The sequence below is a fragment of the Megalops cyprinoides genome, chromosome 2 (genome assembly GCF_013368585.1).
Source record: "Megalops cyprinoides isolate fMegCyp1 chromosome 2, fMegCyp1.pri, whole genome shotgun sequence".
Lineage (NCBI taxonomy): Eukaryota > Metazoa > Chordata > Actinopteri > Elopiformes > Megalopidae > Megalops > Megalops cyprinoides.
In genome coordinates, this window is record NC_050584.1 from 28,486,525 (window position 1) to 28,511,022 (window position 24,498).

The 24,498-nt window shown below is 41.8% G+C and overlaps 3 protein-coding genes across 5 annotated transcripts in view; all 3 read left to right on the forward strand.

Annotated features, from left to right (window-relative positions):
- The window catches only part of LOC118770759 (tripartite motif-containing protein 16-like), a 157,271-nt gene that overhangs the window by 3,152 nt on the left and 129,621 nt on the right, over positions 1 to 24,498 (forward strand).
- LOC118773570 (E3 ubiquitin/ISG15 ligase TRIM25-like) lies at positions 9,975 to 12,309 on the forward strand. The gene is made up of 4 exons (XM_036522564.1): positions 9,975 to 10,565; positions 11,491 to 11,586; positions 11,809 to 12,058; positions 12,146 to 12,309. The coding sequence occupies exons 1-4, from the start codon at positions 9,975 to 9,977 to the stop codon at positions 12,226 to 12,228; spliced, it is 1,020 nt and encodes a 339-aa protein (XP_036378457.1). The 3' UTR covers positions 12,229 to 12,309.
- dtx3l1 (deltex E3 ubiquitin ligase 3L1) lies at positions 19,353 to 22,694 on the forward strand. 3 transcript variants are annotated; one of them, XM_036522566.1, is made up of 6 exons: positions 19,353 to 19,486; positions 19,647 to 19,726; positions 19,867 to 19,965; positions 20,486 to 20,670; positions 21,274 to 21,485; positions 21,834 to 22,694. In XM_036522566.1, exons 3-6 carry the CDS (start codon positions 19,887 to 19,889, stop codon positions 21,901 to 21,903), a joined length of 546 nt encoding a protein of 181 aa, XP_036378459.1. In that variant the 5' UTR covers positions 19,353 to 19,486; positions 19,647 to 19,726; positions 19,867 to 19,886; the 3' UTR covers positions 21,904 to 22,694. The 3 variants fall into 3 exon arrangements, with proteins under 3 accessions (XP_036378459.1, XP_036378458.1, XP_036378460.1); XM_036522565.1 differs by having other exon boundaries at positions 19,647 to 19,965; XM_036522567.1 differs by having other exon boundaries at positions 19,353 to 19,464; positions 19,647 to 19,965.

A 24,498-nucleotide genomic window follows, 5' to 3' on the forward strand; every position in this document is an offset into this window, starting at 1 on the left:
AATCTACTACAGAGGTGATGTCACAGATGATGTCATCCCCTAGCATCAGGACAAGACTATGACTGGCTTGCTGTAGCTAGTGACCTGAGCCATTTAGCTGAACAAACCAATAATATCTCTTTTTGAACCATTATGACAGCAAGAGTTATTTAAAATTCACTACTTTTTACATTTATATTTAGTTGCTTAGCAGATGCTCTTATCCAAAGCACCTTACAGTTACAATGTTACAATTTCATCCATGTTATCTATGTATCTGGCTGGATAGTTGCTGAGGCAATTGTAGGTTAAGAACCTTGCTCAAGGGTACAACAGCAGTGCCCCTGCAGGGAATCAAACCAGTAACCTTTTGGTTACAACCCCTGTTCCTTACCACACTGCTGCCTACATGCAGAGTGAAAGTCTCTGTTCAGTGGCTTTTTTTTAGCTTTATAGGTTTTCAGTTAAATGGCCTGACTGTCTTATGTCAGCAGATGCCTTACCTTGTCCCTGAATCCTGTATCTCAGTGTGTTTCTTTCTCCCACAGGTGGCGAAGCTCAGACCCTGACTTCTTAAAAAGAATGAAGGAGGCGCTCAGAGCCAAAGGCATCGAATGAACAAGACTGAGGCAATCAGTTCAGCCTCACCCAGCACACACAACCCAGAGACACCTTGATATAATCAACAGATACTTGAAGCTGAGAAGCTTTACCCTTTTTTGGTTGTAAGGGAAGAAAGCTGGAACATAACTGCGAATGATAAAAAAAAAAAAGGGAGGTGGTGGGGGCAGTGGTTCTAACTAAACTGAGTGCTCTATGATAATCCAATGTGCAACAGATAGTTTTTGTGTGTGTTTGTATTTTTGTTGGTTTTTTCTTCTTTGTTTTGTTTTATGTTATAATGATAATAATGTTTTTTTTTCTATAAAAACAAATAGGTTTTGGTCAGTAACCTGCAAATGAATTATTTCATTAATACATTGAACTCAGTGTAATTGTGAGAGCATGATTTTGTCTTTTCCTGTACTCTTTCACTTTCTATATATATATGTCTTTCACCTGTGTTGATTAGTTATTGTTTATACCTCTGTATGTGTTCCAAAGTTATTTGAGCCCTGTCCTTTGTTCATGTCGTTGCTTAGTCTCGAGTTGCCATGCTGCGGGTGTGCATGCGTTCATGTGTGCGTGAGTGAATGAGTACAGCCTTGTTGCCAAAGTGCTGCAGTCGATTGACTTCATATAACAGGAAACAACAGCTGTATCAATGATGGCTTGCAACTGGCTGCACTATGGGATGATGGTTATGGAGGCGTGTTTGTAAGATGTCAGAGGTTTTTCCTTGAGTAATAAATCTGACTGTAAAAGTCTTCCTGTTTGAATGGATAACACGTGAACTATATCATCTCCCCTCAAAAGCAGGTGTCAGATCAACAAATAAATATGAAAACTGTTTCTATGAAAACACTTTTCAAATAACTACGGACAAAATGACTCTTTTCAAAGCTAATTTACATCAAGACACCAAGATAGTGTTCAGAGGTGTTTTCCATTCATGATCGGTTTTATTTGAATTGAATCTCCTTGGGTATTGTCACGACTCAGGCACGGACTCAGACCCAGACCACAAGAGCTCAGGTTCCAAGCGGTTTATTTGAATCGTGCGACAAGAGCGTAATGGCAAAACAGGCAGGGTCAAAACCAGGTAGGCATCAGTTAAATGGCCTGACTGTCTTATGTCAGCAGATGCCTTACCTTGTCCCTGAATCCTGTATCTCAGTGTGTTTCTTTCTCCCACAGGTGGCGAAGCTCAGACCCTGACTTCTTAAAAAGAATGAAGGAGGCGCTCAGAGCCAAAGGCATCGAATGAACAAGACTGAGGCAATCAGTTCAGCCTCACCCAGCACACACAACCCAGAGACACCTTGATATAATCAACAGATACTTGAAGCTGAGACAGACCAGAAGCTGAAGCTTTACCCTTTTTTGGTTGTAAGGGAAGAAAGCTGGAACATAACTGCGAATGATAAAAAAAAAAAAAAAAAAAAAAAAACATAAAAATAAGAAGGTTGATAAGAAGTGGAAATACAGTGATCCAGGGAGACTCTTTATTTTTCAGGGAGGTGGTGGGGGCAGTGGTTCTAACTAAACTGAGTGCTCTATGATAATCCAATGTGCAACAGATAGTTTTTGTGTGTGTTTGTATTTTTGTTGGTTTTTTCTTCTTTGTTTTGTTTTATGTTATAATGATAATAATGTTTTTTTTTTCTATAAAAACAAATAGGTTTTGGTCAGTAACCTGCAAATGAATTATTTCATTAATACATTGAACTCAGTGTAATTGTGAGAGCATGATTTTGTCTTTTCCTGTACTCTTTCACTTTCTATATATATATGTCTTTCACCTGTGTTGATTAGTTATTGTTTATACCTCTGTATGTGTTCCAAAGTTATTTGAGCCCTGTTCTTTGTTCATGTTGTTGCTTAGTCTCGAGTTGCCATGCTGCGGGTGTGCATGCGTTCATGTGTGCGTGAGTGAATGAGTACAGCCTTGTTGCCAAAGTGCTGCAGTCGATTGACTTCATATAACAGGAAACAACAGCTGTATCAATGATGGCTTGCAACTGGCTGCACTATGGGATGATGGTTATGGAGGCGTGTTTGTAAGATGTCAGAGGTTTTTCCTTGAGTAATAAATCTGACTGTAAAAGTCTTCCTGTTTGAATGGATAACACGTGAACTATATCATCTCCCCTCAAAAGCAGGTGTCAGATCAACAAATAAATATGAAAACTGTTTCTATGAAAACACTTTTCAAATAACTACGGACAAAATGACTCTTTTCAAAGCTAATTTACATCAAGACACCAAGATAGTGTTCAGAGGTGTTTTCCATTCATGATCGGTTTTATTTGAATTGAATCTCCTTGGGTATTGTCACGACTCAGGCACGGACTCAGACCCAGACCACAAGAGCTCAGGTTCCAAGCGGTTTATTTGAATCGTGCGACAAGAGCGTAATGGCAAAACAGGCAGGGTCAAAACCAGGTAGGCAGTCCAAAGGCAGAGCAGGAATCAAAAAAAGAAACAGGCTGGGTCAAACCGGGTAGGCAGGCAGATCAGGCAATCAAGGCAGGGCAGCACGTAGAGACAAGGTCAGAAGTCAGGCAGGATTTGGTACCAAAAGCAATAACAGCGAATGGAAATGTGGGTACGAAATGGACAAAAACCAAGACAAACTGGCAACAAGACAGAGACAAGCAGGGAATATAAAGGGCTGGGGCTGACGAGGAGGTAGGATGCAGGTGGAGGCGATCAGGTAATCAGGTGGGCGGGGAGAGGGCGGAAAGCAGGGCAGGGATGGAACACAAGGAAAACAGTAAACAAAAGCACATGGACCACATTGACAGATGGGGTGAACACCAAAACAACAGCAAGGGGGCCGGAGTACTGACAGGTATACTATAGTCAGAGTGTGGAGGCAGAGGCCCTAATATAAGGGCTTTTCAGATTAAAAGGTGTGGTTTCACTGATCTGTATGGGATGTGGATAGGCTATATTAGTGGCTCAGTGAATAGGATATCTAGATTACAGTGACACTTTAATCTCTGATTGTCTCAGATTTTTCATTGTACTCAGGCTACGTATATGTTGTTATTGTGAGAGCTGTGTGGGGGTTTACATCACAGATCCTTTAAAAACTTTTGTATCATGATACCTCAATTCATCCTCTGCCAGAGGACACAGCTCAGGGATATATCTTGCCTCTTTCATATGCCTCCTACAGAATAGGAAGAGTCCTAAAGATGGAGACTTCGATTTCCGGGTCACAGAGGATGGGCGGATGTAGGAATTGAGAAAAGGACACAATTTAGTGCTATTGGGATGCGGCCTGTCACTGGTTCAAATCAGTGATTCGTTCATGGCACAGACTTATAGTTCCGTCCATTTATGAGGTCTTTAAATTTTTGTGTCCCACAGCTCTATCTGCTTGTAGCTGACTATGGCATGTACTTGCATGGAAGACCTTCTGGGAAAATCGGCTTGCTGCTAGAGTTGCTGTTGATGGGCCACTAGGGGGCACTTTTCACTCTACTCTAGTGTAGTGATGGGGATTGTGTGCTGTACGAGATGCTTTATTTCAGATATGATGTACAATTGAACTTATTTTGTAATAAAAAACTCATTATGGCCATTGAAGTTCTTGTTGCAGTGATTGCAAAGGTCACAGGTGTTAACCCCCTTGTCCCGGGCCAACCCAAAAACTCACTCTACACATCAGGCCCCTTATAGCTCATTGGCTAAGGTGCATTGAGTACCCACCCTGATTGTCCCTGTAAAAGAGAAATGATTTCTCTTTGGACCTTTCTGCTAAAATCATGGTTCAGTGATATTACTTTTGATCATGTGTGTAACCATGTCTTCAATGAATCCGTGTAAGTAAAAAAGTAAAGAAAATGTAAAATAAAAAATGCCCAAAACAGGAAATATGTACATTATACATGTATATACTTTTAAAAGAAACAAACAGAATCATTTCTAATGGGAAAACAGCTCGTAGTCCATAGTTCATATTCCATAGTACATCTAGCTGCAATTTACTCCCCTGGCAGGTATATCTTTATGGCCCTTTTGCAGCCAGGCTAACACTTACATCTGCTCTGTGTCAAACATAGCACCAAAATTTATGGTTGCAATTATCCCACATTTTCTGCTGTCATTGGATTCAGGCCTACTCAGCATACCGCACCCCTAACTGCAGACTATCAGTCACCAGCAGTTTTTTAGTTACATTTACATTTACATTTACTCATTTAGCAGACGCTTTTATCCAAAGCGACTTACAATACGAGGAATGCATTCAAGCTACAGTATGAAAGGAGGCCTTGTAGTAGGGGTGAAGTGCTACTGGTCAGAATGATTGCAATGTATTTCAGCTGGTGACTCAGGTGTGATCACCAACAGAGCAAGGCAGACAAGGTAAGTACTGGAATCAGGAGTGCACATACCCCCCCGTCTCACCCCCTTCTCGATCTCACTGTGGACCTTGGAGTCAATGCAAGGATTATAGGTGTTCATCCCTACATACTGGTAAAATTCAAGCCTACCAATTCAATTCTGCATCTACCCCCTAACCACCCTCTCTGGCTAAGCTATCCTTTGCTTTGCTTAGCCACCCCGATTTCCCAAATTCTCCATTTTAAAGAGGAATGATTTCTCTTTGGATTTTTAAAATGAAGGTTTAAAATTGTATGTAATGATGTAATTTTCCTTGATAGAAATATAACAAATGTTCGATAAATGTTCAATATAATTAATTACCATGCTTAGATAGCATGCACAGAAATGAATCACAAACTGCCAATCATGTCGCAGGAATAGAGGTATGCATTGCGCATGTTAGGTTGCACTGTGAGAGGTATAAATTCAGGCCAGCACGTGGTATTGTTTATAGACACAGTGGCTGACAGGCTTGTAGTTGGAGCGGAATAAGCAAAATAAGCAAAATGAGTGACACCAAAGAACAAACAGTGTCCACGACCAGCTGGAAGGACGAAGACATCGTCGACAAGAAAGGTCACTCAACTTCAGTAGTTTGGAGATACACTATATGGACATAACGCCTGAGCATTACACCAATAGGGACTGTAATGACATTGTATTCAAATACATATACTTTAATATGGAGTTGGTCCCCCTTTTGCAGCTATAACAACTTCCACTCTTCTTGGAAGGCTTTCCACAAGATTTTGGAGTGTTTCTGTGGGAATTTGTGCCCATTCATTCTATAGAGCATTTATGAGGTCAGGCACTGATGTTGGACGAGAAGGCCTGGCTCGCAATCTCCGTTCCAGTTCATCCCAAAGGTGCTCAATGGGGTTGAGGTCAGGGTTCTGTGAGGGCCAGTCAAGTTCTTCCACACCGAACTCATCAAACCATGTCTTTATAGTCCTTGCTTTGTGCACTGGGGCACAGTCATGTTGGAATAGAAAAGGGCCTTCCCCAAGCTGTTGCCACAAAGTTGGAAGCATAACATTGTCCAAAATGTCTTGGTATGCTGAAGCATTAAGATTGCCCTTCACTGGAGATAAGAGGCCTAGCCCAAACCCTGAAAAACAGGTGTGGCCAAATACTTTTGTCCATATAGTGTATTTTGGCTATTTACAATCCGACAAAAAACAGAGCAGCATGCCCTGCAAACTGTGCTGAAGACACGAGCCATCAAAGACAGGCAATACCACAAACCTGTTTCATCATTTGAAACAACAACATTTGAAATAAACCTGGCCGGAAACATTTTTCACTGACTGCACTTCCCCAGCTGTATGCGGAGTGTAGGGAGATGGTGGAGCGGCAGCTGCAAACTGTCTCATTCTTCACCACTACTTCTGATATGTGGTCTAGTCGCACATCTGAGCCTTATATGAGCCTCACTATTCACTTTATAGACAAAGACTGGAATCTTCAGAGCAAATGCCTCCAAACGGCTTACTTTCCTGAAGACCATAACGCTGAAGTTATTGGCCGAGGAATGATTGAAGCACTTGCCTCCTGGGGGCTGAGTGAAGACCAACAAGTATGATTCACAACTGATAGCGGGTCAAACATAGTAAAGGCCACTTCACTCGACAAATGGACACGGCTTCAGTGTTTTGAACATCGACTACACTCGGCTATTGGTAAGTTGTAGCCTGCGTTCTTGAGGGGAAGAGGGTCAAATGTCTGTAGAAAGTAATTGCTGGTTAGATTACGCTATTTTGGCCACCTTTCTTGTATCGTTAATTCAATGCAACTCAAGTAAACGTAGCTTTACTAGTGTAAAGGCCCACAATGCATTGCCAAAGCTGTATTAATGATAATGATCATGATAATAAAAAGAAAAGAATTGAAAAAAGAATAAAATCAATTGCTTTCTTTATTGTTCTAGTCCTTACAGTCCTATGCATTACAAGCATGATGAAGCTATATTTGAAACTGAAATACATGCAATACTGATTTAAATATTTATGATATGTCCATATGTCTGTCTGTTCAGAATGTTTTTTTAACATATTGTGGATTTAGAAAGATATCTTCTGTCATATTTTCTCTTTGCTCAGAAATATTTTTTTATTTAACATCTCTATTTCCTTTCCTTTTCTTCCTCAGAGAGAGTGGGGAATGAAAAGAGGGTGGAACGAGCCGTGGAGCTGTGTAAAAAACTTGTGGCTGCCTTCTCCTTCTCCTGGAAAAAGAAGAGAGACCTGGCAACTGCTCGGGAAGAGCTTAACTTACCCCTGCACAAGATGGTGACATAGTCACCTACCAGGGCATGGCTCATGTCAGAGGATGGTGGCCATCACTCAGGTACTCACTGGTGACAAGAAAACCGGGCACTTGGTGCCCACCTGGCAGGGCATGGATGTGCTGCAGTCTATGAAAGAGGCCTTAAAGCCACTTCTGGTGTTCACAGGTTCACTCTCTGGTGAATCATGAGTGAATGTGTCCTACCTTAAGCCTGTGCTGCACCTCTTCAGAACAGAGGTCTTGAAACCCTCTGATGATGACACACAGCTCACAAAGGACATAAAGACAATGGTCATGGAATATCTCAATGGGAAGTATGATGACCAGATAACAGATGGTCTGCTTGATATGGCATCCTTGGTCGATCCACGCTTCAGGACTCAATATATCAAGCCAGACAAGATTGAGGCCATCAAAATGAGAGTGGTGTCTGAGATTCTGGAGGGAGACCAAGGCCCATCCACTTCACAGGCTTCATACAGAACAGAAGTAGTAGAAGCAGAGGGAAGAGCTACCTGCCAAGATGAAGCAGAGGGAGTCACTGGGCAGCTTTTTTATGAAGCCATGCCCCAGCAACACAGGACTCACTGATATGCAGTCGGTGGAGGGGGAGCTGGAGAACTACCGAAACGGAACCCCTTGGTGGAGGATGCATGAGAGAAACTTTCCAAGAATAATCCAGCTAGCAAAGCGCTACTTGTGCATCCCTGCCACCAGCTCTCTCTCTGAGAGGATTTTTAGCACAGGAGGAAACATTGTGACCTATCGTAGGGCAGCTTTAAAACCTGAGACTGTAGACAGACTTGCCTGTAACTTGTAGAGTAATGGCTTTAAAACTTGTAAAGAAGGTACTGACCACAGTTGAGATTTTTCTTTTGTCTAATTATGTTGTTTACATTGTCAGCGAAAACACCTACAAAATGTTTCAAACCGTCTGTACTCTGTACAAAGGGTTTGGCATGCTGACCAGAATTTAGATTTCTTTGTCTATCTATTGTTTTCTTTATTGACATTATCCTTTAAAACACTTTTAAACTTTGCAGTCTGAGCCATCTTACATGTGTGTTGTATCACACTGCAGCACTTAATTTTTTTATTAAGATGTTTATTTGTTGAGGAAAAAGGACTGAAAAAGGATTTTACTTAATTTTACTCATGCATATTTTGATGTTGAAAAAATATTTTATCATTGTAATTGTTTTGAATGTTCTGCCTCAGATTTGTGAAACGTTCCGCTGTTTGGCAAATGTTGGTCATGTTCTGACCATAAAGAATAGTTTAAAACCACAATTAACGGTCTGGTTTCTTCAACTTTCACTCAGGAGCAAAAATCATCCTTTAAACTTGAAAGAAATAATAATTTGACATTTATCATGATACTTATCGATATCGACTGATATGACAATTTTTATCGTGATAACATTTTTGGCCATATCGCCCAGCCCTAGTTTAAATCATATTTAGTGTGATGTAAATCCTGCCTTTAATACATCTGAAAAAAAAGTCAAGAAAAATGTCCAAATCAGGAAAAATTTAGACTATTGTCTCTTTAAAAAGAAAAAGCAAAATCTCATAAGCACTGAAGGCCAGAGTTTTTTTTATTAAACACAAAACTTCAGGGGTGGGCAAGGCCAAAATAACAAACAGAACAAAACTTACTAAGGAGAAAGGGAATTGAAGTTATTGAAGTTGTTGAAGTTTGCCGTTCGAAAATGTATCGTACTAGTTGCCCTTTAGGCTGTAATTGTACAAATTTGATAGTACTGCGTCCTCAAACAGACCTTGCTCTCAGCTGGGAACTGTCTCATTGTGGAACTGTACACATCCTGTCCCCGTACTGTCGCTATACCTACTGTATGCACTTTTGTAAGTCGCTTTGGATAAAAGCGTCTGCTAAATAAATAAATGTAAATGTAAATTACCTAACCAAAAAATAAGGAAGTAAAATACTTCCCTGACTCCCAAACTATCTGAAAACAAGAGAAAAAAAACCATCAACAGAAAAGGGCACCCACCCCCTACTACCCGCTGGCTAAATAACAAAAAGATAACACAAAGAAAGTATTTACAGCTATTTACAAATTTAGCAGTGAGCGCACACACACAAATGCGCATCACCAGCTAGCACTCTAGCAGTTCACTGACAGTCATTAGCAGGAGGGAAGCGCTCCCTACATCATGAGGTTTTCTCCTTTTAAATCTTCGCGCTCATTCCTCACCCAATTGCAGCGGGGTGCCAATCTGCAGAGGGCAAAAAAGAAAACGGAGGGCGGAACAGAGCAAGAGAGAGAGCATACGCACAAACTCCATACGTCCTGGGACGCAACGCTTCCCTACTCACACAGTTCACAGTCTATGTGACAGATAATATACTTCCCCAGAAGATGTAGATTTAGGACCCTTTCACAAAAATAATAAGAATTAAATCTCAGCCTGGTTATTAGTTAGAAAATCAACCTTTCAGTTTCCTGCCCATTTCTCTAACTACCAGTCCACGCTACCACCCTCTCTTTCACTGTGACTGCCAAAGTGAACAGCTGATTTTAGGCTGTAATACAGGAACAAGTGGACTAGGTCCAATGCCACACTTTTTGCGCGTACAGGTGGAATGAGGAAGCAATCCCTAGCCTCTCACGAACACATACAATTTCAGAGAAAGAGCAACTTTCCTCAGTCTCTCTGCCTCTCAGAGTGACAGTTTGATCTGTAAAATGGAACATGCTGGAGCTCTTTTTGATCAAGACCAGTTCAGCTGTCCCATCTGTTTGGAACTGCTGAAGGATCCAGTGGCTATTCCCTGTGGACATAGTTACTGTATGGGCTGTATTAAGGGCTGCTGGGATCAGGATGATCATACTGGTGTCTACAGCTGTCCTCAGTGCAGAGAGACCTTCACCCCAAGACCTGTTCTGGGCAGAAACACCATATTGGCTGCTATGGTGGAGAAACTGAAGAAAATGGGACTCCAAGCTGCTCCTCCTGCTCACTGTTATGCTGGACCTGGAGACGTGGCGTGTGATGTCTGCACTGAGAGAAAAGACAAAGCCATCAAGTCCTGCCTGGTGTGTCTGGCTTCTTACTGTGAAACTCACCTCCAGCCTCACTATGAATCTCCTCCTCTTAAGAAGCACAAACTGGTAGAAGCTACTGGACACCTGCAGGAGAAGATCTGCTCTCGTCATGACAAACTGCTGGAGATATATTGCCGCACTGATCGGCAGTTTATCTGTTATCTGTGCACGGTGGATCAACACAGAGGCCATGATACAGTGTCAGCTGCAGCTGAAAGGGCTGAGAAACAGGTAAGGACTGGATTTTTTCTGATACAGTATCTCCCCAAAACTTGCTATAAAGTGATCCTGGCTAGGAAGGTAATATCAAACATGGTAATATCTCGCTTATTCACTAAGGCTTCTATATCTCACTAATGTAATAAAAGCTGAGAAAATCTCAAATCTTATTATCAAGAAATTAGATAAAAGCACATTGTACCATTTCACGCACTTTTTCTTATACATAAAAACTATGGTACTTTCATATTTTATCCATCTGAGTACTTACAGGGTTTCGCCACAGAAGAAGAAACCACTATACACATTACTGTATAAAACCGACAGTCGGCTTAGCAGTTGTAGCAGTTGTAAAGGCAGCTGGTCCAGATCTTCATCTTAAACTCATTGCCACAATCTGACCCTTTTCATTATCAGGGCCTGAATCTGAAGCAGACACGTCACTGTTACTTGCTGGCTTACATTCCAGCCAAGCCCTTGGATTTGACTGAGATCTTAACATGATCTGTGCCTTCCTTAAAGCAGGAGGTGTGGATGATGTTTGCACAGTGTGGTATACTGGACAGGCTCCCATATTTATAGTTTTATCAGAGGCAATTTCTCTCCCTCCCTGAGGGATGGCAGGTCACAGTGACACAGGAGTCACAGTCTCTGATCAGCTGTATTACATGAGCTGCAATGACTTTATCAACAGGAGATACTAAAGCAGCAAGCTAAGTATCCAGCAAGTAGATCTGTGATGGATGCAGATGCTAAAGCATGACATAATATGTAAAGGGTCAAAAACTGTGACATGAGTCATAAAATGGCTTAATGATATGCAAATATGTTTTGTTAGGATGAGAAATAAGGATATATAGACATGGACTGGCTACTGGAATAAAAATGCTAGCGAATATCACAATTTTATGTAATTTTATAAAATGTTTGTTGACAGAAGCAATTTGGGGTGACCCAGAAGAAATTCCAACAGAGACTGAAGAAGACAGAGAAGGAGCTGCAGAAAATAAGAGATGTTATTATATCAGTCACGGTGAGTAAATATGGTAGTTTGCAACAGAGTCATTTCATGGTTCAGCCGGGACTCTCCCCCTGTCAGCCAGGGAAGATCCCATTGTTGGGCCACTTTCCAGCCCTGTGGGGCTCAATCCCACTGAGCCACACTGTGGAGAACAGGCTGTCTGGGGTCCCAGTAAGAGCTGAGTGAAAGGCCTATTAAAATGTACAGCCCTGCTCTCTCTGTGTCTCCTAACAGCGCTCTGCACAGGCAGCAGTGGAGGACAGTGAGAGGATCTTTACTGAGCTGATCTGCTCCATTGAGCGAATGCACTCTGAGGTGAAAGAACTGATCAGAGATCAGGAGAAGGCTGCAGTGAGTCAGGCTGAAGGACTCCTGATGCGACTGGAGCAGGAGATTGCTGAGCTGAAGAGGAGAGATGCTGAGCTGGAGCAGCTTTCACACACAGAGGATCACATCCATTTCCTCCAGGTAACTTATATATACTGTACATCTCATTCATTGCCTGACTGGAATAAGTGATATACACTGTGTAAATTGAGAATATCCCTCTATCGCTTTGAATTTTATAGAGATATCAATCTCTCTGTGATCCTCCTGGACCTGGAGACTTACCCAGCATCACTTTCAAACAACACTTCTCTTTTGACGCTGTGAGGAAATCTGTCTCTGAACTGAAAGTGCGACTGGAGGATGTCTGTAAGGTGGAAATGTCTAAGATCTCCAGCCTGGGCAGTGGAGGGGACATTTCTGGCTCCCTTGCTAAGACAGGAGGGTCCTCTGGAGGGGGAGCTACAGCAGCTGAAAAGCAGAGCTGTCCCATCTGCATGAAGTCCATAAAGAAGAAACAGAGGCTGATGTGCAGCCATGAGCTCTGTGCAGACTGTCTGAGGAGCTCTGTAGAAAGCTCAGCTCTGCAGTGTCCTGTGTGTCACCAAGCTCTCAGGGTGATGGGAGACCAACCAGAGGGAACCATGGCTTGGAAATATGTCACACATCCACTACTAAAATATTCAATGTACTGTAAAATTACATACAACATTCCTGGTGGAATACAAACGGTAAGAAGTAAATCTGGTCACGGAAGTGTTTAATTATATTTTAACTCACATTTATGGGTTAAGAGTATAATCTAAGTGCAGCACATAGACCCAGATTGACTCCATAAGTTTATTTCACAAATTTTTATGTCCTAATAACAGTGTCCTCAAATTCTAATGCAAACATTTCATTTTATGTGGGTTTCAGTAATTAATCTTATATATCAGCATATGGAACCCGACTGTTAACTAAATATTACTTATAGAAGAGCTGCCCAAATGCATGCAGGGTATGACCATACATTTCTTCCAATTTTTAAATTTTGCTTCCAGGAGTTGCATCCCAATCCAGGAAAGCCCTTCACTGGAATCCAAAGTGTAGCCTGTTTACCAGCTGACCAGGAAGGTGTAAAGGTGCTGAAGCTGCTGCAAACAGCATTCGACCAGAAGCTGGTTTTTACTGTAGCCAATGTGGGAGCTGAAGACAAGGTCGTCTTCAATGGCATTCCTCACACAAATAATGTGTAAGTCCTTATAATTGTTTTTTCATACTGTTTGGCAGTTTCAGGGTTTGGTCTATCTCTGCACTTCATTACAATAGAGAATCACAGAGTGTTACGTTATTCTCTCTACAGACCACAGAATCAGGGCTCCTGCTGTTGCTTCCTCTGTCCTTCATGTGTCCTGTTTTTCAGAAGCCTTTTAAATACAGAAACATTCATGTACTGTCAGCCACACTCATTTGCTGCTGCACATCTCTAGGAGTCAAAGCTACTTTCAGATTTATGTAAAACACATTATGCAAAACTACAGGGTTTTCCCTGAAAGCCCCTGCTTTGCCATGTTTCACCTGTTGATGATAATATTGCAGCAGAGCACAGAAGAGCATGTGAATATGCTACATAGGGCGATGTTACCCCTCAGCATCAGGATAATGGTATGTTTGGTTGCTTTAGCTAGAGACCTGGACCATTTTGCTCTGCAAACCAATCATATATCTTGCTGAACCATTCTGACAGTAAGAATTACACATTTAAATTCACCACTTTTGCATCATGTTCCCACCTAGATGTAACACAGAGTTAGACTCTGTTCAGAGGCTTTCTTTTAACTTTACAGGTTTGCAGTTAAATGGCCTTACCGTCTTATGTCAGCAGATGCTTTGGCTTATTCCTCAGTACTGTATCTCTAGTGTTTCTTTCTCCCACAGGTGGCAGAGCATGGAGCCTGACGTCTTATACAGAGTGAAGATGGCACTCAGAGCCAAAGGCATTGAATGAATAACAGAGAGACAATCAGCTCAGCCTTACCCAGAAATACACAACCTAGAGACACCTTTTAGTGATGCTCAAATCATGATATGATAAACAGATATTTGATCTGGTCCTTCACTGTGCACCATAAACAACTCAAGTTTAGGTCAACTTATGATGAAGCACAAAACATGTTAAACGTGTCATGTTTAAAACAAATATTACATCAGAATTGTGACATCATGGTTATGACATCACAATAAACAATAACAAACACAATTTCTAATATTGGTGAGAGGTGCATGACTGGAACAGCCCTGAATAAAGATGCCATAGAGTTTGCACACAGCTTTAATGCTCCAAAATAATTTTCACCTCACTGTGACAAACCAGAGACCTCTATATTAATAATGACTGCAAGAGTAAGCATTGGCGCTTAGATTAACTTAATTCTAAACCAGGTTATTCACTCATATGTTCAGCATGAGGGAAAAAAATGAACCCATTCATTTTAAAAATAAAAAAAGAAGTGTAGTCATTGAAAAATATTACTAATGCTGAGATGCAGAGAGAGGCCTTCATAACTGCATTCCACTAAGAAGACATCTTTGTTGCAGTGCTGCAATCAATTGACTCGTTTAAGCAGGAAACAAAAGCAGTATCAATAATCACTTGCAGCTGGCTGCACTGTGGAACAATGGCAATGGCGATGCGTTCACAGTCAGAGGCTTGCAGGGTCAAGACCTGAGTGCAGCTCTGCTGTTCTTTCCTTGTGCAAAAAACCTAACTGTAAATGCCTTCCTGTTTGAAAGGATAATATGTGATGTAAATATAAATGTGCCATTTCCCCTCAACAAGAATGTCAGATCAGCAAATAAAAAGAAAAAAAAACCTGTCTACTGTATCTGTTTTGTGATTTAACTTACACCTTAACAATATACTTACATCTAAATTACAACTGAATTTAACACAAATACATTACACACTCACTATGGACATTGGAGTAATTACAAAGATTACAGTGTGTGTTCATCCCCACATACTCTAAAATTCTCTCCCTCTATATCTGGCCCCTATTTGCCCTCATTGGCTAAGTTTTCATTTTTAGCCATCCTGATTTCCCAGATTCTCCACGTTAAAGAGGAATGATTTCTCTTTGGATTTAAAAAAAAAAAGTTTAAGTGATATTTAGTGTGATGTTAATGCTGCCTTCAATATATCTGGGAAAATGTCAAGAAAATGTACAAATCATGAAATATATAGAGTATTCTCTCTTTAAAAAGAACAAGCAAAGTGTCATGAGGACTGAAAATCTTCTCCACTCCCACAAGTTCATAATCTTCTGTACATCTGGCTGCAACTCACTCCCCCAGTTAGAACACATTTACAGTATGAACCTTACAAAAAGATTTAAAATGAAATGTCAGTCTGGTTTTAAATTGTAAAATAACATTTCATTCTCCTGCCCAGTCCTCTAACCGCTAGTGGCTACCAAAATGAACAGCTGATTATAGGCTATAATTCATGAACAACTGGACTCGGGCCATTACCACATCTTCTGTATGTACGGGTAGAATAAGGAAGAAACCCCTAGCTCACATGAATGCACATAGTTTCAGAGAAGCAGAGAAGCAAACTTACCTCTTTCTCTCTCTGCCTCTCAGAGAACATACTGGAGTTCTTTTTGATCAAGATCAGTTAAGTTGTCCATCTGTCTGCATCTACTGAAGGATCCAGTGGCTATTGCCTGTGACCACAGTTCCTGTATGGGCTGTATTTAGAGCTGATGGGATCAGAATGATACTGGTGTCTACAGCTGTCCTCAGTGCAGACAGACCTTCACCCCAAGGCTTATTCTGGGCAGAAACAAAATATTGGCAGCTATGGTGGAGAGACTGAACTACTGTGAGACTCACCTCCAGCCTCACTATGAATCTCCTGCCTTCAAGAAGCACAAACTGGTAGAAGCCACTGGACACCTCCAGGAGAAGATCTGCTCTCGTCTTGACAAACTGCTGGAGGTTTACTGTTGTACCGATCAACAGTTTATCTGTCTGCTGCGTACAATGGATGAACACAGAGGCCACGATACAGTCTCAGCTGCAGCTGAATGGACTGAGAAACAGGTAAGGACTGGAGTTCCTAAACGGCTGACATATTTCTTGGGGTTTTTCTTCTTTTTGCCTGCAGTGATACACATGTTCTTGATTGTTTTGAGGACATTCTAAAAATGACGTGTGAACAGTGTTTTTTTTTTTTTTTTGTCAGAGATAATGAATAAAATTGTTCTTGTGTTTTTGTAGAAATTTTCTGAACAAGGAGGTGATTTCAGAGGATGAATTCCATATTGATAAAGCAGTCAGAGCACGAAGTGAACACAGGCCAGCGCTCTGTGACAGCTGTGTTCGCACCATTCACAACCCCGTTCACTCCCTGAACAGGAATCAACACGGCTGGAGCAGCTGGTTCACTCACTCAGTTTAGAACCTTGTGCTACGCTACACTGTCGCCTGTCATATGCCATACAGTTTAATGGCCATTATAGTTTCTTTAACTATAACTCAGACTATAAATATAACTATAATAACTACTGAGGGCAGGACATGAACATGAACCAGCTCTCTATGCCAGAGATAAATTTTTCTCCTTTGATTTTGCACATCACAGGGATGAAGTGACTGAGGGGGCAGTTAAAAATGGCAGGGGGGGGGGGGGGGGGGGGAAATCTTTTTATATAGTAAAACAGTAGATTATCATCCTGCTGTGCCGATTTCTGCATTTTTTTTCATCTTGCGGATGGGAATATAGTGGCGTTTTGACTAGATGCGAACAATTCCCTGCCTTACCTTTTCCATGTGTTTGTGCGTCAGAATATTTGGGGCAGATTGCCAGGTCACCACCTAAAATTGGTATGGTGGTAGGTTTAATGAAATTCATTGATTTAACATTGCATGCAATAGCCTCTGAAAGGCTAAATAACAACAACACAAGACTACTATTTCAAAATCAAATAATACATTTATTTCACAGCAGAGGTGAAGCCAGTATTAAACCTGAGTGTCCTCGCACAATTTAGGGAACCGGAGCACTCGGAACATAGGCCTACAAGACGCAAAATAATAGAATTTATGTTCTAACCACTAAGAGATGATGCTAAAATCAACAAAATAATAGCCAACAGCTTCAGGGTCATTAAGTAAAAAAACAAAAGAATTTCAGATCATTTAGTCTGTCTTTCTGCTCATGCTATGCAGCTGTCTCGCTCTCTCTCTCTCCCTCTCTCTTCTTGACCGAAACTTCACTTCCCTGTGTCATTTCCACTGAGTATTCCAACGTTGTCTCAGATTTTTCATTGTACTCAGGATACGTATATGTTGTATATATTAGATCTTTATATCTTTTGTGTTTCTATACTAACTGCTTTTGTTATCGCAGCCATAAAAATGTATGGAATGTGACAGCTGTGTGGGGGTTTACATCACAGATCCTTTAAAAACTTTTGTATCATGATACCTCAATGCATCCTCTGCCAGAGGACACAGCTCAGGGATATATCTTGCCTCTTTCATATGCCTCCTACAGAATAGGAAGAGTCCTAAAGATGGAGACTTCGATTTCCAGGTCACAGAAGATGAGCGGATATAGGAACTGAGGAAAGGACACAATTTAGTGCTATTGGGATGCGGCCTGTCACTGGTTCAAATCAGTGATTCGTTCATGGCACAGAATTATAGTTCCGTCCATTTATGAGGTCTTTAAATTTTTGTGTCCCACAGCTCTATCTGCTTGTAGCTGACTATGGCATGTACTTGCATGGAAGACCTTCTGGGAAAATCGGCTTGCTGCTAGAGTTGCTGTTGATGTGCCACTAGGGGGCACTTTTCACTCTACCCTAGTGTAGTGATGGGGATTGTGTGCTGTACGAGATGCTTTATTTCAGATATGATGTACAATTGAACTTATTTTGTAATAAAAAACTCATTATGGCCATTGAAGTTCTTGTTGCAGTGATTGCAAAGGTCACAGGTGTTAACCCCCTTGTCCCGGTCCAACCCAAAAACTCACTCTACACATCAGGCCCCTTATAGCTCATTGGCTAAGGTGCATTGAGTACCCACCCTGATTGTCCCTGTAAAAGAGAAATGATTTCTCTTTGGACCTTTCTGCTAAAATCATGGTTCAGTGATATTACTTTTGATCATGTGTGTAACCATGTCTTCAATGAATCCGTGTAAGTAAAAAAGTAAAGAAAATGTAAAATAAAAAATGCCCAAAACAGGAAATATGTACATTATACATGTATATACTTTTAAAAGAAACAAACAGAATCATTTCTAATGGGAAAACAGCTCGTAGTCCATAGTTCATATTCCATAGTACATCTAGCTGCAATTTACTCCCCTGGCAGGTACATCTTTATGGCCCTTTTGCAGCCAGGCTAACATGTTCTCAGCACACTGCACCCCTAACTGCTGACTTTCAGTCACCATGTGTGCTGTGGTTTCTAGCTGGCTGTAGGATTTCAGCCACGCCTTTGAACTGGACACTGATTGACACCTGTGCCAACAGGTGATTAGTGCCTCCATCTAATCAAGGACCCCAATCAAGTAATTAGGACCTGAGAGCGGCTGTGGGTCTCCACTGGATGACCTCCAATGCAGCGTGTGGGCGTATGCTAATCTTTACTTTTGTCTCAGTCAGTCCGCGAAAGACTTGCGGCCCTTTGAGTCACTTTACTAGCAATGACTTGAAAAAGGATTTTTTTTTACTGGAAGGAGAGAGAGCGAAAACCTGTTGTCTGCGCTTGCGGTCTTTGGTTTCGTTACCAGGTGATTGTTGTTCTGATTGTTGTCACATCATTTTTTTGGTCTTTAGTTTGACAGCTCCATTTCCTTGTTGTGCTGTGTATCACCACATTCGGTGTGGCTGGTTGAGCCCTTTGCACAGAGCAAGCCAGACTGCTGTGGTCTGAGGTGGTTCTTCAGATTCATTCCTGTTTCAGTGGAAATGTACCGTGACAGACTGTGAGTGTTTGAGATGTCGATTAAGAACTGATGCCAAAGGAATCTCAAATGCATGGAATCAGCTCGGGTAAAGTGTTTGTCATGCTGAGTTTCATGCTCAGAGCCTGAGGACAGGAAGGAACATGGCCAATCGAGAGGTTGCTCACGGCAACAGGAGAGCAACAATGGTTGGTTGTTGAGTAGAATAAAGTGTAGCTGGACGGGTGGATGGCCGCAGAGAAGCAGCTGGAATGAGGAGGATGGTATGTGAAACGTGTACTGGTAAAACTGGTTCCGTGGCATTTGAGAGAGTCGGGGGATCACCGCAAAATTCCTCCACACGAATGTTGGCGTGAAGCCAGTTGGAGACAGGCATCCACTGGAAGGTTTTGCTGTTGAAACTGTCTCCCTGTTCCTAAGCCACTCCTCCCTAAGCTCTGTGTGGAATCTAAGTTTCCCTCAAGTTTCAGTCTTGTGTTCTCAGTTGCAATGTGACACAGCCGAAAAAAAAGTCCACATTGGTTTTTGTCAGCGTGTGCATTAGTTTAGCGGAGCAGAAACTCCACAGATTGCAGACAGCCTGGAACGTAGTGAGAAGTATGATCCTGGCACTGTCTTGGTGTGTTGGTTCATTATTTAAAGCTGTGTATTTGCATTTATTCATTTGGCAGACTCTTCTCCACACATACATATATAGTGTGTGTTTTTTTTTTTTTCTTTAAATATGTATTTCTCATGTATTCATACATAGTGTAATGGCACAAAATGTTGCTCCCTAGAAACAACCAAGGGAGGTGTCACAGAGAGCCCAGGAGAGGTAGGAGGAACTGCAGGACCTGAGGCTGTGGAGTCACTGACGGTGGGTACTGACAAGAGGAGAGGACAACCGTCAGCTGCTGGAGCCTTAGCCATTGCCTGCCCTGTGGCCAATCCCACTGAGGGGACGGCCGCGGAGATCAGTCTGCGCGTCGCATTTTACTTAATCCCCCTCTGTCTCAGCACGTCTCTGCGAAGGAACCATGGGCACCGTCCGGAGCAAGGAGAAGTGGGACTGCACGAGGTATCTCAACGGGACTAGGACACTCCCCCCTGCCGAGGGTATGACGCCTGCCCTGTATCTCAACCAGTACCTTGCAGTTTAGAGCTAGTGCCCAAAAGGTTGCTGGTTTGATTCCCTAGTGGGCCAGTACTGTTGTATTCTTGTCCAAGGTAGTCAACCCAGAATTGTCTCAGTAAATATCCCACTAAATTTATAACATGTGTTGCAGACACTTTGCTTGCTTAATTACCAGTCTTGTTTCTTTGCTATCAGTAACCGAGGGCAATTTACAGCAACATATGGTTTTTAGATTTTTTTTTCTCAAGCTGGAATTGATACCTTTTCTTTCAGAGGAAACAAGGTTAAATTACATTTGATACATGTCATTCAAGCTTCATTCATATCTATATGCAACTCAGAATTGCCCCAGTAAGTATCCAGTTAAATGGATAACATGCTAGCAAATCTGTAAGGTATTTAAGTGGCTTTTGGATGAGAGTACCTGCTATGTAATGTAATTTTGCCTATGGGAGTGGCACTAGCTCACACAGTGAAATGTTACACACCGTTTTTCCACAGGAAAGGCCGGTGGAGAGAGAGAAGATCTCGCTCCATCCCCGTTGAGCAGTAAAGTGACAGGAAGGACCGAGGGGGACCAGCCGCAGGGGAAAATGAGATGGGCTGTGCTGCCCAGCAGCCTACCGGGATACCCTCACTGCGGAACCATCAAGATCGACTACACCTTCACAGATGGGATACAGATGGTGAGGGGGACATGCATTCCGAAATTCTTCTAAAAAAAAAAAAAAAAAAAAAAAACCTGCTGTGTATGTGTGTGTGCGTGCACACTTCACCATTCTGTAGCACTTGCTTGAAATGAAATTAGGAAAGCATTACATTTGGGTATATTTTTTTTGTTGTTTATATTCAGATTGTGTTAAAAGGTACCAATGATGGCTGTCTGAGAAAGCAAAACGTGGTGACAACCATTTGCCTGAACACCACTTTAGATTTATCAACCTGCCTTTTAATAGCTGCTGACTTTGGTTGCTTGGTTCAGTACCTCAGGTGAAACACTTCCCCACCAGTTAAGCTTTGTTGACTGCAACTATTAATTGGGTATATGCAATCACTGTTAAACTGCTATTCTTAGAGAACTGTGCTTCATATGGTGTGAAACTGTATAATGAGATGAAAATTCCAGAACAGTTTGGGGGGGGGGGTGTCAAAAGAAGGGGGTGTCTTATTTAAAGAAAAGAAAAAAAAAATGTAACCACTTCCAGAAATGCAGAGATTACAGCACTGCGTGGATGCCTTCACTGTGTGGATGTCTTCTGATGTTAAAATCCCTCCCCCCCACTTCCCAGGAAAGGAACCCAAATCCAGGGAAACCCTTTTGCGGAATCGGTGCGGTGGCCTATTTACCTGATGACAGCGAGGGGAACCAGGTTTTGAGGCTGCTGGAGAGGGCCTTCGAGCAGAAGCTGTTGTTTACGGTGGACAGCGACGGAAGCGGGGCGGAGATCGTGGCGTGGGCCGACGTCTCTCACAAAACGCTTGCTTCAGGGGGCCCCGAAAGGTGAGTGGGGGTGCCTGGGAACGTGGCACACATTCAATGGGGGTGGGGGCGTTGTCACCTCCCTCTGCCTGGATGACTTTCTCCATAGTGCTTCTGCTCCCTGAGTTAAGGTCTTCTTAGAGCTATGGGTATTAATTACTTATTTTATTATTTTTAATGTTTGGTAAAGTCCTGGGAGCCCCACTCTGCTGGCTCATCTAACCGGTTCACACAGCGGTTGCTGCTGCATTCCGAGTGCCCGAGGCTAGATACTGAAACTGTTTCCTTTACTCCGTCAGCCTGGTCTCGCGTGCCTGTGTCAGTTGATCTTACCGTGTGTGTGTGTGTGTGTGTTTCCCTCCGCTACAGCATTAGCTACCCAGACCCGGACTATCTGAAGGACGTGAAGAGGGTCCTTAAAGCCAAAGGCATTGAATGAAGCATCCCTGGGACGGAAGGACAGACAGATGTCCTTTTAACACACTGGAACAAAAGAACAGAGACCCATTCCAAAGACGCTCTGCAGTATACTGCATGTTTTTTTTTTTCCTGTGATGGCGCCAGGTGGAGGAAAGAGTCGTGCAGGCAGCATACTGTGCTCTTAGCCGTTACACCTGGGGTGGCCTATGGTTTGGGTCGCGGTACTATCGCTGCTGGAGATTAAAAGCAGATCTTTTCTGATCTCCCCTGAAGGTGGGGATCCAGAGATAAGATTGTGAAGGGATCTCTCTGCTTCTTCCTGTAGGCTCTCAGTTCTAATGAATGATACTCTTCTCCTCTCAGCATGTCTGCCTTACATCTCACTGTCTTTCATTGTGTATGGAGATTTTTTGGGCTTGAGCTAGAGAACAAGGAACCAGTTTCAAAGGTGAAACCAGTCTATTGTGATCCTTGTTCATATGCTGTATAAATGTATTTTAAAAATGTTTGTGTTCAAATCACTCAGATTTAAGGGAGAGGAAATGTCGCACAGAATAAATGAAAGAAAATGAAAGTGGAGTATAAACCTCTACCTTGCTGTGCGTGAGTAAAGCTGATAGCATTGCATTGAGGTTACATTATTTCAAGACCACGTATGTGTACACACTGTGTGTTGACAGTTAAAACCTTCACACTGGAGCTGAGGAGTAACATTCAACTGTTCATGATTTTCTTAAGCATTACTTTCTATTTCTTTTTTTTTTACCTGTAGATACGTAAACAGTAAGAAATGACTCATGAAATTCTGTGCTGGTGCAAGTGTTCGATGTATTGCAATAAATGTATGGTTTTTTCAACATCTATGGTCTAGATTATTCACTTTTAAAGCTTGTTGAAGTTTTGTGGGTGCAGTGTACTGCTTGTGTAAACAAGACATTTACCTGAGGAGCACAGATCTGAAAGCAAAGTCACCAAACTTCTAACCATGTAGCAATGGCGTGTGTCTGTATATTCCTGAGATTTATTGTATTCTTATAACCCATTTATTTTCCTGTTCTTTTCTTTTCATTTGATGATCTTACTCAGAGTGACTTACAAGTGCATTCATTAAGATTAAGAAATAAGCCACAGACATACTGAATCCCTCGTGCCTTCACTGAAATGCAGTGGCATTGGGGAAAACATACATTACCACAAAAGGAGTAAGTGCTACCACAGGGCACACAGCCTTAAATGATTACCACCACTTTCCAGCCACCAGGTTTATATGGTCAGAACACATTTCCCACTTCAGAAGAATGACTTTTTGTTGAGTAAGATGTGAATGAGGGGGGAAAAAGTCTTGCTATCTGTGAAAATTGCTACTTGTGAGATATCTCTGAGTTCAGACAGGTTCCAGTCAAGTGTGGTTTATTGAAAAGAGAACAAATACAAGAAGTGTTGCAGAATGAGTGCCTTACAGGACCCACCATGATTGTCCAAGAACAAAGAGGTTGACATATCCAATCGTTCTCCTGACACTACACCAGGTTCCACTGTCGGTAAACCAGTTTGACTTACAAGAACATTTAAGAGGCTGAGACAAATCATATGGCCTATATTTATTTCACAGTCATGATCAATGCTGCTGCTACAAGCATTAATTCAAAGAGGACCTGAGACCCACTGGCTGGTTGGGAACACAGTCCTCATTCACTTCTCAGTGGTCTCTTTCTGGCATGTCGTGGCTCCACTGAGACCGAACTGTAAAAAAATGCCGTATCACATTCTCTTGCCGTTTCTAATTGCGGCGAACCATAATGGCATGTAAACGGCTGTTTGCTGGCTCCCTCTAGTGGCGTGATTTGTCAACGCATCCAGTCTCAGTCCAAAGCATCTTGGATTGGAGTATGTGACTGTTTACCAATCCTGTTTCACAGTTTAGATGACGCCATATATAATTTTTCTCATGGTGTATTCATCAGTTTTATATTTTCTAATGAACTCAGGAGTAATAAAGGAGTAATAAAGATATATATATATATATATATATATATATATATATATATATATATATATATATATATATATAAGGGTGGTACCTTGATGCTGCCCCTAGAGGAAGGAAAGGCATTTGTGAGGGGATCCCACGGTGTAGTCACAGCCTCTGAAGTGCACAGTGCATCTCTATTCAATTCACTTTAGTTTAACTCAGCTTTATTTACATAACTAACACAGGGTATGTAATGAAAGAAGTCTGTCACTGATGAAAACACAATAATAGCATGGGAATAATCATATCATGGGAAAAAACAGTTACAGTTGTAATTAACTGTTTGAATTTTCTTTTGATTTGTTGTCATGTGCATCATTAATTATGTCTGAATTTGAGAGAAGGGCAGACAACTGTTTAAATGTCTTCAAAACATCTCAAAGACATTCAGCGCTCAACCCCCAAAAACTGTACAGACATGCAGCCCTTCTGTGATGAGCTAAGGTAGTGCCCTGGCCTCCCCAAACTAAGATTTTTATCCCCTCTGGTTTGTTTTCCAATACTCCAAGCTATCACCTTCAGGGAGAGGTTTCTATTTTATTTATTTATTTATTTATTTATTTTTTCCCGCGGCCCCGCTGT

Excerpts from the sequence above, each read along its gene's own strand:
- dtx3l1 (XM_036522565.1), top strand. The coding sequence starts at position 19,887 with ATGGGCACCGTCCGGAGCAAGGAGAAGTGGGACTGCACGAGGTATCTC. Across the intron at positions 19,966-20,485 it reads GACACTCCCCCCTGCCGAGG|GAAAGGCCGGTGGAGAGAGA; the intron begins GTATGACGCCTG and ends GTTTTTCCACAG. Across the intron at positions 20,671-21,273 it reads TCACAGATGGGATACAGATG|GAAAGGAACCCAAATCCAGG; the intron begins GTGAGGGGGACA and ends CCCACTTCCCAG.
- LOC118773570 (XM_036522564.1), top strand. The coding sequence starts at position 9,975 with ATGGAACATGCTGGAGCTCTTTTTGATCAAGACCAGTTCAGCTGTCCC. Across the intron at positions 10,566-11,490 it reads CTGAAAGGGCTGAGAAACAG|AAGCAATTTGGGGTGACCCA; the intron begins GTAAGGACTGGA and ends GTTTGTTGACAG. Across the intron at positions 11,587-11,808 it reads ATGTTATTATATCAGTCACG|CGCTCTGCACAGGCAGCAGT; the intron begins GTGAGTAAATAT and ends GTCTCCTAACAG.